This window comes from Nicrophorus vespilloides, unplaced genomic scaffold (assembly GCF_001412225.1).
Source record: "Nicrophorus vespilloides isolate i.1.1-1 unplaced genomic scaffold, Nicve_v1.0, whole genome shotgun sequence".
Classification (NCBI taxonomy): domain Eukaryota; kingdom Metazoa; phylum Arthropoda; class Insecta; order Coleoptera; family Silphidae; genus Nicrophorus; species Nicrophorus vespilloides.
In genome coordinates, this window is record NW_017097524.1 from 20,154 (window position 1) to 37,658 (window position 17,505).

At 29.9% G+C, this 17,505-nt stretch overlaps 1 protein-coding gene across 1 annotated transcript in view; it reads right to left on the minus strand.

Annotated features, from left to right (window-relative positions):
- Positions 1–17,505, minus strand: part of LOC108560334 (venom protein 302) — a 64,780-nt gene that overhangs the window by 9,060 nt on the left and 38,215 nt on the right. Inside the window, exon 3 of the mRNA XM_017917835.1 lies at positions 16,516–16,703. Coding sequence (XP_017773324.1) covers positions 16,544–16,703 — 160 coding nt within the window. The 3' untranslated portion in view covers positions 16,516–16,543. The remainder of the gene's footprint in view (positions 1–16,515; positions 16,704–17,505) is intronic.

Sequence of the window (17,505 nt, forward strand, 5' to 3'; positions counted from 1 at the left end):
CTACATATAACGTATTCAACGTTAAAAGACATTTCTAGTTTTATATTGTTCACTTTGTATTCAATTCATCCATTTTAAAGTCATTTCTATGAAGTAAGTGTAGCTAACAAGCAGAATAATTTTGTAACAAATGTTGCAATCAAAATATATAATTCAATTATAACGGAAACTATTGAAATTTCCTACCTAAACCAGAAAAACTAGAAAAAACTGGAATAAAGGAAATAATGAAATTTAAAGTATATTCTATAAAAAGAACGTTAAATCTAATTACGAATTTTAGTACAGGCTTTTCCCATAAAAATTGTATGAAGTATAAAAAAAAATAGTTTGTAATTAGTGTAAAAAGTTATTTTCGTTAGAAAATAGAACGACCATTATTTCTAGATAATGAAAGTAACGAACAACGTTGTAAAAGCTTCGACATCGCGCAGTTATCTTTTGTACACACAACGAGGAGGTTAAAAAAATGTATTAAGAAAACGAACGTTTTCTAAAATGTGCAACACGAAAAAGGTAATTGAATGCGGGGAGTCACCACGTGAGTTGTTTGCCTATCTTAATGCCATCAGGTTGCAGCCGTTGGGGTTGGGTGGGTGTTTCATCCTTAAAAGGCCACCTCCCGCATCACCCGTTCCATGCATACACATAAGTAACTAAGTCCCCACACCGTGCGCCCTCTTTCATCTTCATCTTTCGCCGTTGTTGCTTCTGTATGTTATCTACCTAAACATACAAATAAATGATGTTTGCAGAAGGCCGGCGGCATCAAAAGCAAAACGAGGATGGGAAGCAGTGAATGAGAGATAGATAGAGAGTGAGAGAGTGAAAAAAACAACTATTTACTCCAGGAGTGTATCGAGGATAATCGTGTTTTCTTAAGAGACGCTCGATTTATTTCAAGACGAAAAATCAATTTATACTTTACTTTTTTTTACGGCGATATTCACAAAACTCATTTCGTTATCAAATAATTTGCAAACAAGATTAGTTTGTAAAGCATAAAAGATTTAACTATTATATAATACCCTTAATTTAATTAAACTTACAACAGTAAAAAAATGATTAGGAAAATAAAGATAACATTTTGTGTAGTAGATATGTGTAGTCTTGTTTAACATAACTAATCCTTTGTTGGGTGATCGGTTAACTTTCATAATCCATTCAAAGACAGTGGTTGCTTTCCTAATTGTTTGTTAACCGAATTATTCGTTAAGCGATCAGAAGCGGATTAAGGTTAATATCACAACTAGCGTTAACTCCCAAAAGTAACGTTAATTGAATATGTGTTTATTATACAACCATCAAAACCTTTTGCGAAAGTATTAAATATATACATACATATGTATACAGCCAATTCCGCTTAATTGGGACACCAGTTAATCGAAAATAAAACCAAGGAACTAACACAAATTTACTCCACTTTTTCGGGACAATATTCCGTTTAATCGGGACAGTAGTAGTGTGTGAATTCCCATGACGCCGTTATGTATAAGCATATGACGGGAGTTTTATATTAGCTATAAATATGTGCGCTGAATTTGTACAACTAGAATCGCGCAAAACAGAATGCAAACTTTGCACAAATTCTTCCAGAATACTTAATTTCTTGGGGGATTTTTAAACCTTATTGAAAAATAAAGTATAAAAGTAACGATGTAAAAATGCGAAAAATAATGAAAACAGTAAAATGATAGGATTAACTTAATAGGATGAAGAGATTAGGATTAATACTTTTTTCTTTAGAAGATTTATGCACAGAATAAATCGATATTTTATATCAATATCTTCTCATATAAATTGTTAATGATTTTCCATTTTTAATATTTATATTAACACATTATAATCATTTATTACAACATGAATACTATAAATGTACAGAAAAAATGTAATAAATGTTTATAAATATCTTTATTAATATCAGAATAATTTAATTTGGATATGAAATTATTCATATTGTAATAAAATTGCGACTCTCACGAATCTCTTGTTTTACGGGTTTAAAAGAAAACTTTAATTGTTCGTTGTAAAAACAAGAGAACAAACGTTTAGTTTAGCCCCAAAACTCTCATATGGCAAAGAGAAACAGTTTTACATTTGTTTAATATTATTATTTTGTTAGCCGCAGCCTGGCAAAATGAAAAGAAAAGTCTTCAAAAGCTTTGTAATTTATTTTTATCCTTCATGTAAAAATCTGTAATGAGCACGGAAGCATGCCTCTGCAAGGACGAGAAAGAGAACAACCCCTTCCATCCACGTTGTAACTATTTAATAACGTTAATGTTCCGGCGCTTTTGAAACTTTGCGCAATTAACGTCCGCCGTATTATAGATCGATAGTTAAAGTAGTAAAACTCTGCCACCTCTCAGTGAGAAAGGCCCCCAACGAGCCGGGCTCATAATAATAATTTAACACACATACATATACAAACACACAAGAAGATAACGTTTAAGAACCGTTGCGGTTTCGGTTTACATCTTGTTCGGCGAAAGCAATAAACGTAAAAGCGAGGAAAACAGTATAAGGATAGGGGTAGTGGTTAGTTTTCAGGGGTGGTTGGCCGCCCAATTTCGTTGTGCGTTTTCCTCGACGAAATCCGAAATAATTACGGTGGAAAAGCGTCCGTAACCGCTGGGCCGCCACCCCGCGTTCATTAATCTTCAGACCGCACCGAACTGACCATAATATCGCACCTTTAATATTCAATTTTAAGCTTAATGGAGCCCTAATTCATTTTGTATTATTCATCAAGCCATGTCGCACGGATCTGACGTTTTTACGTGCATTCATCTTCGTAATTGCTGAACAAATTGTGTAATTGCGGATGCGCCGGGTTAAATTAGTTGGAAAAACTGAAAATTCAGAAGACTAATACTACTTCGTCGTTTGCACTACTAATAATAAAATTGTGGATGTGACAGTAGATAGAAAAACTAAATATTCTGAAGTCTAATACTTCTTCGTCATCTGCTTCGGAAATTGTTTAATTGTGAATGCGCCGGGTTGTATTAGTTGGAAAAACTGACAATAGCAGTAATTAAAAAATTGTGAATGTGCATGTAGTTAAAAATAATTATTTAAAATTGTGCAAGAAAAATACATGAATCATTTCATAGATTAAGTAACTTATTTATTTCCTAATAATTTTACTTTTTCAAAAACTTTATAAAATATTTATTATAATTAAATTATATTTTGTTGTATTTCAATCGTATTTGATCATCGTTATGTATATGTAAAAATTATGAAATGAAACTTTACATTTAGTCATTTCTAATATATAAAATATTTAAGGTCTTTTTTATGTAATATTTTCAGTACTTATCAACAAAAATTAACATACATTTATAATCACAGTTATCAAACAAATCTATTCGAAAACTGATTTTCAATAAAAATGTATTTAAAAAAAATACATTTATTAAAAAAATAAACTTAGATTTTAAAGACTATATGTGCTTATATAATAAACAAATGATATAAAATAATATTGAATTTGTATGAGAGAAAAATGAAAACTAATATAAGATTTATTTTGTAATTACATTTTAACTGGATATTGATCATAATTGATACTAAAATTTGTATATATTTTTATTTATTTTTTCTGATAATCTAGTTAAACTGGATGTGTCAAGTTTTATGTTGAAATCTTAAATCATTTATTTTCTTAAATCATTGATTTAAATATAGTTATGGCATGTACTTAACAATTGCTGTAATTAAATTTTAATTTGTATAATTACTATTCTAGTATATTTTATATAACACAACCTACCTAGCATAGTCAGGCTTCGATCAGTCTGGATACATATTAATTCAGTTTGATCATTTCAACATAAACTAAATTTTAATTAAGAAAAATAATGTCTTAATTATTAATACACAACATTTGTTTATAGAAAGTGATTTATTTACTGCAAATAATTTCTTTTTGTGTAACTTATTTTTAGCAGTATGAATTTAGTTCCTTAATTAGTTCGGTTTTAAATAATCCAGAATATTGCCAGAACCAATTATCCGGACTATGCGAGTTATTTCATAATTTATATATATATTTCTATTAATATTATTATATTAGAGAGAGAAAGAGAACTCAAAATATCAGTAATATAATAAACAGTTAACACATCCAATTTATTTGTTATTTTATACTAATTATTATAATTTGTAATGCTACTTAGTTTTTCTTGTATGTATACGTATATCAACATGAAAATAAGAAATGTTGGTTTTATATGCAACCTTTTTTATGTTACTACGAGCTCTATTGTCATCACAACCCTCCATTGTTTGTGTTGTCATTCAGAACTCGTGTATATTTTTCGGTACTTCAAAAAGTTAACTACAAGCATGGTACTTCCAGTTGTTGCTTAGGGTGACATTATAACGAGCATTTACAGTATGCATTTGCAATGTAGATACATATTTGCACATAGCATTTCCTTCCAAAACTTATTGAAAAAAAAAATTGATTTCAAAATTTGATATTTTTATTGATTTTGTGTAGAAAAATATGAGTTAACTATATTGAAATAATCATATGATCCACAATTTATTTATATAAAGTTTCAGCAAATTTATACACTTCAATAAAATAATCGTTTAACTATAATATAATTACATAATAATGTTCTGTAGACAGCAAAAATTAAGGAGATTATTTCCATTTTTTACACAACAAAAATAAACATTAATCATACATGATAATTTATTATTTTTAATAAAATAAAGTAAGTATATTAGCACTTATTAGCAATATTAAATTACACAAATTTTTCGTTCAAAAAAAAAATCTATACCACTAACTTACATTTATTGTATCACAATTTAGTTTTTCGACTCACGCAACATACAAATTCTAATTTCAAACCAGGAAACTTTATATTAGTCACGCAATCATAATGAATAACAAAAAAAAGATTACTAATTACTGTTATAATTACCTCTGAAAATATTGCTAATTAGTATGTCACTGTATTGTGATCGTTAATTAACTGGAATATATTCACGTTATTCAAGTTTCATCCTTTTCCTCCATCAATTTTGCGTATTTTTATATACAATCAAACATATTTATGAATGAAAGAATAGAAATTATTAATATTATTTAATGTTATTAAAAAAGGTGTATAAAACATGTATGTATATCAAACTTAAATAAGTCTATATGTAATCGATTACATAATTAAAATTTCTCAAGTAATATCAGAAGAAACACTAAAACACAGCAAATCTTCAATTATATTAAAAGACACAGAACAAGAAAAGGTGTATCAAAGAGAACTTGGAGAGAGATTATTGATAACTGAGAAAATGTGGGACAGAAAAAGACCATTGAAGTTAGAAATGTGTATATGGCATTGTACAAAGATGACTAACCTTTCTCAACAAGTATCAAACAGATGAAAGGAATCGATTTAGTAGAGTTACTTTTATGTACTGCGAATGGTAGATAGATTTTGTGGTCGACAACTGATCATCGAAAAATATTTTAAGAACTATTATTTCAATAAATATTCAATAAATATAATTTTTCTTTTTTTTTACATAAAGACCGAAAGTATTGAAATATATTTCAAACCTTTAAATTAGGGCCATTAAAAATTTATAATTTCGTTCAAAATTTGATTCAGTTACATATAAACATATATTTTGGGTAGGTGCATTATTATCAGGCGTTTTTGTTTACTTTTTTAATATAAATAATTTTCAAATCATAAAAATTACAATACTTTTGCACTTATCTCTAATGTAAAGAAAACAGGAGAAATAATTTGAAATAAATTTAATAGAATAAAATACATGTATACATTTATAGTATAGGAGGCTATATTTTTTTTATTAATTAACAATTACAAACAAATGAAAATTGGTATTTTAATTAAAAAAGATACTCAGCTCAACAATAAAATGCTGACCTTTCGCCATCGTAATTACTCATTGTCCCTTAAGCCCCACAGGCGTTATTTCTTCCATCTTCATATTTTTTACGTCGAATTAAGTTCTGAATGAGAACTGCCAAATGCGCATTTACTTTATTATAGAACCACGCTTAAAAACATTGCCTTTGTTCTTTGTTTCAGGATTTCATAAAAGTCGAGTAGGAAATAAAATTCCACACTCGACAACATACGTACTATTCCGATGAATCTGCAATCACGAAAAAGCGCTTCAGTGCGTATTCAGTTTCTACAATTCATTGTTAAAAAATCGAAAATGTATGCTTTATACTTCTAATTTTAATATAACGTAGTTTTGTTAAACTACAAATTAAGTAAGTTACGTTATATTTATATTGGTGGAAAATTTATTTCGATAAATAAATAATGTATTTTGCCCAAGATCGGGGCGAAAAGTTTGTAAAGTAAATTAGCATTTTACATGAACTATCGATGGATTTTACATTCCCCTCCGTGTCTTGGAGAGCTGGGCTGGAAACTAATGGAAAATTCAACACCCAGGCACATTATATACATTATGCATTGTTCATTTACTTTACGATATTGGCCAACTACGACCGTACATATACAAATGTATATCTATATATGTATGGACGTACCCTTTTATGGACCAGTAAATCTTTAATCACCCATTTTACACCCGACAAATTTCAATTAACACACGTGACCAGAATGCTGTACATTACTGAATTTATTACGACATAACTAATAGCAGTTCCGGCCTGTTAAGATCCTTATTATTATAATTAATGAATTAACATCAAGAACAATATTATTAGAGTAGAAAGACCTTAATCGATAATTCTTAATTAACGTATTTGGTATGTTAATCAATGAAGATAATTGTTTTTATATTATGGAATTTATTTATTTAACATTGTTTGAAAATTAAGACTAACATTAATGTCTTAATAATTTCTTTTCCCTTACTAATTCTGATTTTCTTCAAAAAATGTTGAAATTTAAGAACAACATTAAAACAATATATTAATTTTATATAAAAATAATTAAAAAAAAAATATAAAATCTTGTGTAAATATTGAATATCTCCAATATTAGTGGAAAATATGTATTCTTTTTAAAGTATACCTCGTATATTTGTGAATAAATGGCTCTACCCATATCACATGAAATCGTAATAATTGAGAACATTAAAACGTTTAAACTGCACAATTCAGACATAACGTGTACATAAAGAAAACGATCATTTATCTATAATGGTTTTTTGTAGTAATTTTCTAGATTTTTTTTTATTTTGCTCAATTAAAAATTTGTTCTGAAATATTCAAACCGTACTATATTAAATCCAGACTGAAGCCGCACTATGCGAGGTATTGATGTACAAAGGTAGTCCCAGAAGTACTCGACTAAACAAAGAAAAACACACACAAAATGGAAAAAAGAATATCTTTATATCTGGTGAGATATGCCAAGGTAAAAAGTTTAGGTTAATTAAGGAATTCTGTCAGTTACGAATGAATGTCATTAATATTACTCTTGTGTACACTACTGCGGTGAGATTAACCACGCACTATAGCAATCCGCTGTGCTTACTTAATGAAATATAAATTTTAAATGTTTGCATAACTTCGTTAAAGAAATGTACAAATACCAGAAAATACACATAATATTATTATAAACGCAATAATTATTACAATTAAATGCATATATTTCAATTTATTTACATAAACTAAAATATCTGATTTAAAAATAATGATTTTTTATAAAATATATTCTATGTATTGAAATCAACTTGAAATTGCGTGTTTACAGAAATACCTCGCATAGTCCTGGCAATGGGTTTCGCTAATATCCCGGACTATTTAAAACCGTATAAATGAGAGTTCACTGTACTAATTTAAAAAAAAAATATTTCTCAATTAAAATTTGGTTTGTTCTAACATTTAATCCTATGTAGCGCCAGAAATTCCTATATTTGTAGACCCAACAAATTTCTAGACAACTGAATTAGACAATTTTGTCAACTGAATCAACATCGGGTGATATGGACTATAAAAACTCATTACATTTTCTAGAAAATTATAATAATGCCACATATACCTAATGTTCAATAGGTGATACCATTGTGTCCCATCAACCCTCAAAGAGTTATAAAGAGGATTATAGTGGATCCGGAGTGATCAAAACTTGACTATGCTCTACATATTACTGTAAACATTTTCTACAATTTCTTTCATAAATATGAAGTGGATCCAAAACTCACGATAAATATTTTTTCTAAGCAATATGCTTCACATTTTTAACTGGATAAACTTATTGTGTATCAGAGAAATACATTTTAATCGTGTGGAATTTATATTATGAAATTTTGCTGTATTTGCGTACGGTTAAAGGGTTTTCGGGACGATTTATTTTTTTTGTCCTTTCCACTCATTCTTCTTCTTCTCGTTCAGCTCGGTACGTATGCGAACCGTGTCACGTGTCGCCCACTTGTCTTCCTTATGTTCGAATGCATCTTCTGAAAGGGCCCAGGGAAAACCCTGTGCAAAAGAGTGGGGAGTGGGATTGGAGAATAGGAAAGCCGATGGAAGAAGGACTGCCTGCCGCAAAGCGGACCTCCGCAATCCGATATCGAACATTCATACATTCGTTTCGAGATTTCTTTTCTTCTTAGTTTTATTGCCCCGAACACCCTTTTAGAAAATAAAAGTGAGTTTGCGGAAAAAAAATCGGTGACGTTGTAAAACAAGCAAAACGTTTCGACATGATTACAGATATAACATCCTTAGTTGTTTGCTTATATAATCCAATTCAAGTCAAATCAACTTCGAATTTATTATAGCAATATTTATAGTTGAATCACATTCTTTTCAAAATTAAACCTTCAATATTTATTTTTTAAAACTGAATTGAATTAATACTTTAATCTATATATTTTTAATATGTGCAATACACAACAAAATAGACTCTATAAATATGTAGATCTATTTAATTTTCAGTTATCCTTTAATACTAAAACATAGTTAATTGCATAAGCCAAAAACTTACTATATTAGGATTGTTAAAAACATTTGACTTGTGTACATTTCAAACGTGTTTAGAAAAATGTTTAATTTGGATAAAATTATTTGTATCACTTTACTTGTCTACTGCTGGAAAGCTAAAAATGCCACAAAAACAACAACTAAGACATATTCTGCTTAAGGTGAAGTTTAGACCTGGTGATTTCAGCCTTAAGGATCCTCTAGTAATAATCAAAAACAAAGATCCACAAGATGGATTCTTAAACCGCACAATTTAAAGGAAAACAATTATGACAATACTAGCCCTTATTTTTGTTTTACTACCCTGCACAATAATTGTCGAAGTTTGTTTGACTTATATTAGTCAATGCACATTTCGATTTCTACTTTTTCGGGTCTTCCACTAACTGCAAGAACGTTTATTTTTTAGTTGACTTAAAAAGAAACACCTGAATTTTTGACGAAAAACCTTATACATTCTGGAAGAATGGAATATTTAAATTGCGTGAAAGATGAAAAACTTGTATACGTAATCAAAAATGTATATATCGATATATAAAAGTTTTGATTTTTAATTTTCATAAAAAATCAGCAAGAACTTTCCCGACAACCAGTCAGCATTGAGACACAGTTTCAATTTTTATACTTCAACGTAGCAACAATTATATTCTACAATTATTGTGCTTTTTTAATACTAACAGAAGAAACACATTGCTTTTATTAAACACATATATTTAATATCTTATCTGCATATTTGTATAATGGTTTTACAAGTTCAGTTTTATTCCCATCGATTTGTGAATGTAATAAGTAGTATTATATAAATAGAAGATAACGAGAACTTTAGAATCCATCGGTAAGTTGGACATTGTCTACTAACTATAAATAAAATGTTAAATAAATATTATTCAAGTAAACAATAAAATTCTATTCTATAATGCTTTAGTGAAACTTGTTAATTATGTAATACTTCTAATTATATTTATAATACTATTTAATACAAATTGAATAATATTTACTAGAATATTTCAAATATGTTAAAAAAATATCCTGACTTTTAAAATGGCATGCAATTATGTTGCACCTGTATTTATTATGCTGAATATATTACTAAAGTGTCGTTTTTGCAATAAATTACAATATAAAGTAAATAAGAAAAGTCACACACCGTCTGTCGCATTAAATCACGGAACGCTCGATTTTCATAAGGGTTTATTTTCCTTCGATTATATATTTTTTTTGCCTTCTTGTTCTCCCAACGGCTACCTATGCCTCGTACCCTCTCCTGTATGTGAAAAATGGCGATAAGGGTATAATGATTATAATATTTTCGTAGCACTTTTCACGTGATTTACGGTCGGCTGGAAATTATTCAGATCGGCGATTTTCATTTCCATGCGCCGATTTTCCAAACCGGGTGGGCGGCCACGTGAGGGGAGATTGGGTTGAGGCGTCGAATGCCTCCATACCTGATCCACCATGAGAGAGAGGTCATGTTATGGAGAGGGTGGTGAGGAGTCTGCGGATTGGCGAAGGGATGGTTTTATCGACGGACGATACGGAAAGTAGTAGTGTATAGTAGGCAAGCTAATGATTATTTACGAGGGGTTATTAATGACTGCCCTCCTCTCCCAACCAAATATATTCGCTTTCCTCCTGCGATTCGATTTTATTAACCGGCGGCTCTAATTATATTTGCATAATTCACCGAAGTTTGTCTGCATACAAACACGCATATATCGTGAAAGAGACGACATAACGTAAACTTTGTCGTTCGAAATTATACGCTCTGAAGTTTGCAGCAAGACGCAAAGGGTTAAACTTTGGGACATAATTTAATAACCTTGCGCCAAAAAAAGTGAATTTTTCCTTCGTCTCTAGTTAATTTATTACATACATATACAAGCATTATTAAAAAAAATAAATATTCTTATATTCCAGATAGAATACTTTAAATTGAATTTAACAAAACAAGCGCATGTTAACTCTTTGATGGGACTGAAATTCTTAAATTTCAAGACCCAACAAATTTTTAGACAACTGAATCAGACAACTTCGTCAACAGAATCAACAACGGATGGTATGGCTTATCAAGATTCAACCTTTGACATATCAACCAAAATAAAGGATAATTTATAATAATATCCCACAATGAATGTCCCACCGCCTCTTAAAGAGTTAAAAGAGAATTAATTTAATTTAAAAAATAGATACATTTCTTAACATCTATTATTATCTTCATTTCTAATTATTTCTATAGAACTACAATATCTTTAAGTGTAATTTAAATTATTTGATGCAATTTTCCAGTATGGGACTTTAATATGCTGTACCTATACAAAATAGTTAATTTTAATCTTAAGAATTTAAAGACAAAACATTCAAAATAAAAAATAATTCTAGGAATTTCAAAATATTTCACTATATTTTTTAAGAGGTTTCACTAATAAGTTGATAAAGTCTTTAAACTAACTGCGTTATGTGAATAAGTTGGAAATGTTGAAGTTGAATAAATGAATAAATAAAACAAAGTACATGCATTTCCTTTACTTTTATGCAAATATTTTCAAATAATTGAAAAAAATAAATCAATTAGTTACAAGATATAATCAAGGCGGAAAAATTCTAAATTTATAACTTTTTTCAAATTATAGCTTGAGTAGTAGTGTATTTCCGCGCAGGAAGGATGCTCTTAAATCAAGGGGACCTCAAATGTTAAAATGGGCCTACTACAATTTTAATGCGAGCCGAAAATCCACTTCCTATCATCGTGTTTTTAACTGGTTCATAGGTCTTACAAAAAAGAAGTTGGTACCAAAAATATTTAGAGATGTCACTCAAAGTTTAATAGAGTTTGAGTCCTCTCAAGTGCTAAATCCGCCAATGATCTTGAGTATTTTATTACATACTAGTAATAATAGAGAATCATATTCATAAATAGTTTTAAATTGCACCATTAATTTAAGTTGATATAAAACGCTTGGAGCGAAATATATGTAGAGCTGGAAATGTCGACTTATTATACCAGATAGTAATTTAAATAGTAAAATAAATGTTCCAAGCAAATTAGAAACCCCAACGTTCCCATGCACAATCCACCAAACTATCTCATTTTATTACATGACCGAGATAAAACCAAACGGACAAAGAATGCTGGGAGCTCGCTGCAAAATTCATTTGCAAAACCGCAGTATCTCCAAGCTATGCGGATATTAGGTAGATTACGATATCATGATTTTCGAGCTACTTACGTACCAAAAAAGAGATTTTAATAATACTACCGTAAAATAAACCGTACAAAAAGAGACTGTACTAACATTAAAAAAAAAACAGTAATTTATGTATAAAAATAATAACTTTGTGTACCAATTTTATAAAATTTATTTCTATTATTCTGAATTACATTTTGAATCGAATCCAGACTATCCGAGGTAGTATTATTTATAAGTAAATAGATGAGGGCTATATCATCAGCAATGTGGAGGTTGAGGCGATTCCCGTTGATGTTTATATCTTTTGTTACCACGACATGTTTTTGAATACGTCCACCATTGCCAAGGTGATGAGTTTGAGCATCATCTCGTCCAAACTTTTTGACTTTGACTCTTGATTTTTACTTCTCTTGTGGTCAATTCTGATTCGTAACGTAGTGTTATTATCTTAAAGAAAACCTCCACGCAGTTGGTCCGAAAATGAACTTACAAAGAACAAAAATTATGACCCCAAACGAGAGACAGGTAATCGATAATCACATACTCGGAAGACTGGATGAACACATATATCTAGGACATTATATAAAATTGGGGAAGGATAATCACCAGAGATCACATGACGTATCGGTTTGATTTGGGCAGCTTTCAGTTACATTCTTCGAGAACCAAAACATTCTATAAACCTCAAGAGGAAGGTATATAACACGTGTGCTTTGCAAGTTGGGCTCTAAACTGCGATTGCAAATCAACTTCGAGTGAGTCTGTCAATTAGCTATAGGTGAGCAATGTTGGGGATCAGTTTGAGAGATCGCATCAGAATGAGAACGGGAGACATAGACGTGATGGGACGAGTCACACAACTGAAATGCCAGTGGGCGGGTCACGAGGAAAGGAAACATCTTAAATGGTTCAAGACGCTGATGACTATGAGAGTCAAAGAGCAGCAGAGGTCGTCCACAGACAAGATGGCAAGATGACATGCAGCGGGAAAAAAATGTATACAGATTGCACAGGAAAGAATCACTTGGAAACAAATGGAAGAGGTCTATATCCAGGAGTGGATGCTTACAGGCTGAATAAGAAGTCCTTATAAAATTATTTTCAGATTATAAATAAATATGTACAAATTAATATAGGAAAATAACGTTATTCGAAATATATTTTAATTTCAATACTTCAATTAATACACGATTGTTCAATAAACTGTCAATTTTTTAAAACAGGTTACTGCCCATTTGTTCGAATTTTTAAAATATTGACGAATTTCATAAAATGTTCATTCCCTTTATTATCACACATTTTATTTATCCATTCGTTTTTCTGCCACATTCAGCAATGCAATGAAATTATTTATATGACCAACGGTATACCGTTGACAGGTTATGTCACGGTATTTGAAATGTATAATTGATTTAAATTCGTTCCGTAGGCTGGACGGGTAATTATCCCGTTTGCAGCGAATTCGCATGCAAAGTTGGCTGTAATTCGGCGCTTTCATTATTATGTAACAAAACCGTCGTTAATTAAACCAGAGGGGTGGCGCTCGTCGTCATCGCCAAATAAACAGATATTTGTGAATGTTACTCTGTGTGTGTGTCCTATGCTTAATGCGACTAAGCTTCCGTTAAATTGCCTTAGCGGAAACATAGAGCCTTTATAGTCCCATCAAAATCACTTCAAACAATGTATTTGTGTGCATCATTAGCAAATTGCAAAATGATTCAGATGAACACCTTCTCCATTTACCTTTGATATTATATTCTATTGATTATATTTCATGCTTATGAACGTTCGAAACTTGATCGCAGCAATGCTTTTAACACTATCAACCCCGATATGCATCTAGTAAATGCATAATTTCAATTTAATAGACATCAAATGTCACCTGAAGAATTTTATGTAAATTTGTTCAACTATTGGAAAAGGTATATAATAATTATGATATCTTAACTTCTTGATATAGAAATAAAATATATTTTACTTCAAAATGTTTACGTTGATTTCTTAAAGTTCAAGTTAATGAAAACGATTAAAAATAACGAAAGAACGAATGAAAGAATAACTGAAATACTAAAAACTACATTTTAATAGTATTTATTCATACTTTTTTTAGAAAGTGAAAAGTGGAAAAATATTTTACTTTAATCTTCTCAAAACCAAAGAGTATGAAATAAATGGCTTTAAGTATGGATCTTCCTGGATCCACTGCTGGATAAACTATAGCTTCAGAACTTTTGTTACAAAACTACTTATAAGTATATCGTTAAAAAATATGATTTGTGTAAAACAATAATAAAAGTTATAAATTTTTAAATTACTAATAATTATTATTTTTTCAGTATAAAAAAATGAAGATTCGAGCATAAAGTTTAGACGTTTTCTTTCACAAAATTGAAGCTGACCGTAATATTTTTGAATCTAACGATCTAATAATTTTAAAGTTAAAAAAATATTTAATTTTCTTTTTTTTATAAAAAACTATAACAAAATTCAATTTTTCAGATCAAATTTTAACTTAAATCATGGCTCAGCAACCTTTTGAGTTCAAAGAGCCATTTTTAATATATTGTCTGTTAAAAAATAAATCAAGGGAGCTACTTATCGCATTATGGTCTATTTTTACTTGTCAAAAGAACTTTCTAATATTTGGAATCTCCAGACATACCGCAAGATAGTCACTACAATATTTTTTGAATATCCAAATAATAGTATACATACGAAAGCCTTGTTGAAGAAATTGATAGCAAATAATGTAAATCTCCCAACCTCAATAGAAGTATTGCTAAGAATGGAAGAAGGCAATATCTACAGAGTAATTTTAAAGTTTATAAAAAAATCAGGTTGTGTTGTTTGAATATGTGATGTAAGTGTAAGTTGTTTATTTGAATTTTTATATATTTAATTATTTTTATCAGTTTGTTGGATATTTTGTATATCTTAACTTTTTGTGACATATTTATTTACTGATTTAAACTATAATATAATGTAATAATATTAATAAAGTGTAAAGATTATGTTACAAAAAATCATATAATATTCTTAGAAAATGTGTGCACAAATAGTGCAAGTAATGTGCAATTTTAATACAAATGAGATTAATTCAAAAGCTCGTACATTTTTTCCAGTTTGTTGGCAAATTTGTACACAACGTTGTAACTTTCTTTTTTTTCAGTTGCAATCTGAAGATGATGAAGCTCGTTAAATGCCTTGTGCTCGTACCAAGTAGACCCAGTTTTGCAGTTGTTAACCTCACGTATATTAAAGGTGCTCGAAGTTTATTCTCGAAGCTTCTCACATAACGCTGCCCTGACAAATTACCACCGGTATTGCAATGCGGTCTAAAACCTTGTTGCTTTGACCCAAATCGCATCCTCCCTTTCATTACTACTAATTAAGTTTAACTATTAACGTCAATAAATTCTTCAAATCAAAACAATTCATAGTTTAAAATAAGTTTTATGTAATACTTTCTCACATAAAATTATCGATATAGTCTTTCTTAATATATTTATATAGTTTATAGTAGTATAAATACACCTAAAACTGTTATGATTTAATTTGATCTTTTTCATCAACCAATACCACTACATTATATTGGATTATTTAATTGTAATACGTCTCAACCTCACTACAATTTTTGTGATAGCATTATTAGAACATTATTATTATATATAGTAACGATATTTTGTTTTTTGTGATAATAGATTTTCAATTTTTTTGAAGAAATGGTAACATTGAATGGTAAAAGTGAATGGGTCCGTGTACAAGCAAAGTTGGCCCTTTGATTTAATTTGTGAAATCCATGCAATATTTTATTTGAAAGAAAATTTGAATTTGGATTATTTGAAAGAAAACCAAAGTTTTACAACTGGTATGGACTATCAAGATTCATCCCTTGAATACCAGCCAAATTAATTTCTCTTTTCTGTACATTTTCTAGAAAATTATAATAATGCCCTACTAATATTTTCAAACGGTAATATATTGCGTTTGATTTATTTATTCATCAGTTTCCATGTCTTAAGATACTTCAAAATTTAGTTAATTTAACATTTAAAAGTATTTACAAAAAGAGTACTACATAATAACATAATACAATCGTAAATTTTTATATATATTTATTTATTAATTATTTTAATATTTTCTAACATACGAATTTACTACAAAATAAATAAATGAAAACATTTTTATTTGAGACATAAATAGATTAAACTGTATCAATAACTGAAAACAATTGGTATTCAAAAATGTTATATCTCCAGAGTTTTACTTTAAATAAAGATTTATGTTATTGCTTGTAGTCAATAAAAAAAGAGCAGTAAAATAAAGCGTCAGACATATTTTGCCTTTACTTACTTTCGTCAATATTCCTTTTGTGTGAATTTCACGTATCTTCCGGAACATCAAATATGATCGGTCTGCAAATGCCCTCGGAGGGTGAAGGTCCTGGCTGCTGGCAGGACAATCCGGGCTCGCAGCTTCCGCTGAAACCCTGCTCACCCCCGCACGGCTCACCCTCGGTCCTGGCGCATTCCTGACAACATCTGCAACACACAAATACAAAGGAAGATGTTACATGCCAAACGCAGTTTTTCCGGGCGACAAAAAATATAAAAAACTTGGGAGAGAGAAGAGAAGGAAACGTGAAAGAAGAAAGTTCGTCGTGAAAAATTGCCGCCTCATTTATTATTCCATAACCTCAGATGGGACAAAAAATAACACACACACACAAACACACATTTATACATATACACATATAAACCTAATTTTAATTCTATTCGGTTTTACCGAACTTTCCAGCAGGACCAGCCGCATTGTTCGGTCCTGCGAAACTTTATGACATTATATCTGGTAATTTATTATTAAACTTTATTCCGCAGCTATAATTATCATTTTCCAGCCGATAAATCGCGGCCCGGATTCGCATTACGTAATTTCCAGAGCGTTTGTTTGTTTTTTTTTCGTTGTTGTGGCTGCTGCACGTTGCAACGGGTAAAAAATTGTATAATTTTGTACATGGACATGTTTGAAACTTGAATACATAAATTATATGTTGAAGGTGAAACGAGGCGGCTCGAAAATTTATCCGAAACGTAGTTTGGGTGTGAAAAAAAATTATATGAGAGTAGTGTATCCAGCGTACATTTATAACTGGGGGGGTAATTAATTTTCTGTTTCTGAAACTAAATTAATTAAAGCCGAAATACGTTTCGCTATCGTGTCTCCTCGAAACTGAAATATGAGATTCCTTGCATTTCGTTACGTGTGAAAAAAATACAACATCCATGATCATTATAGCAAACGAGAAACATTTCTTTTTGAGATCAATAACAAGTATTTTTTTTA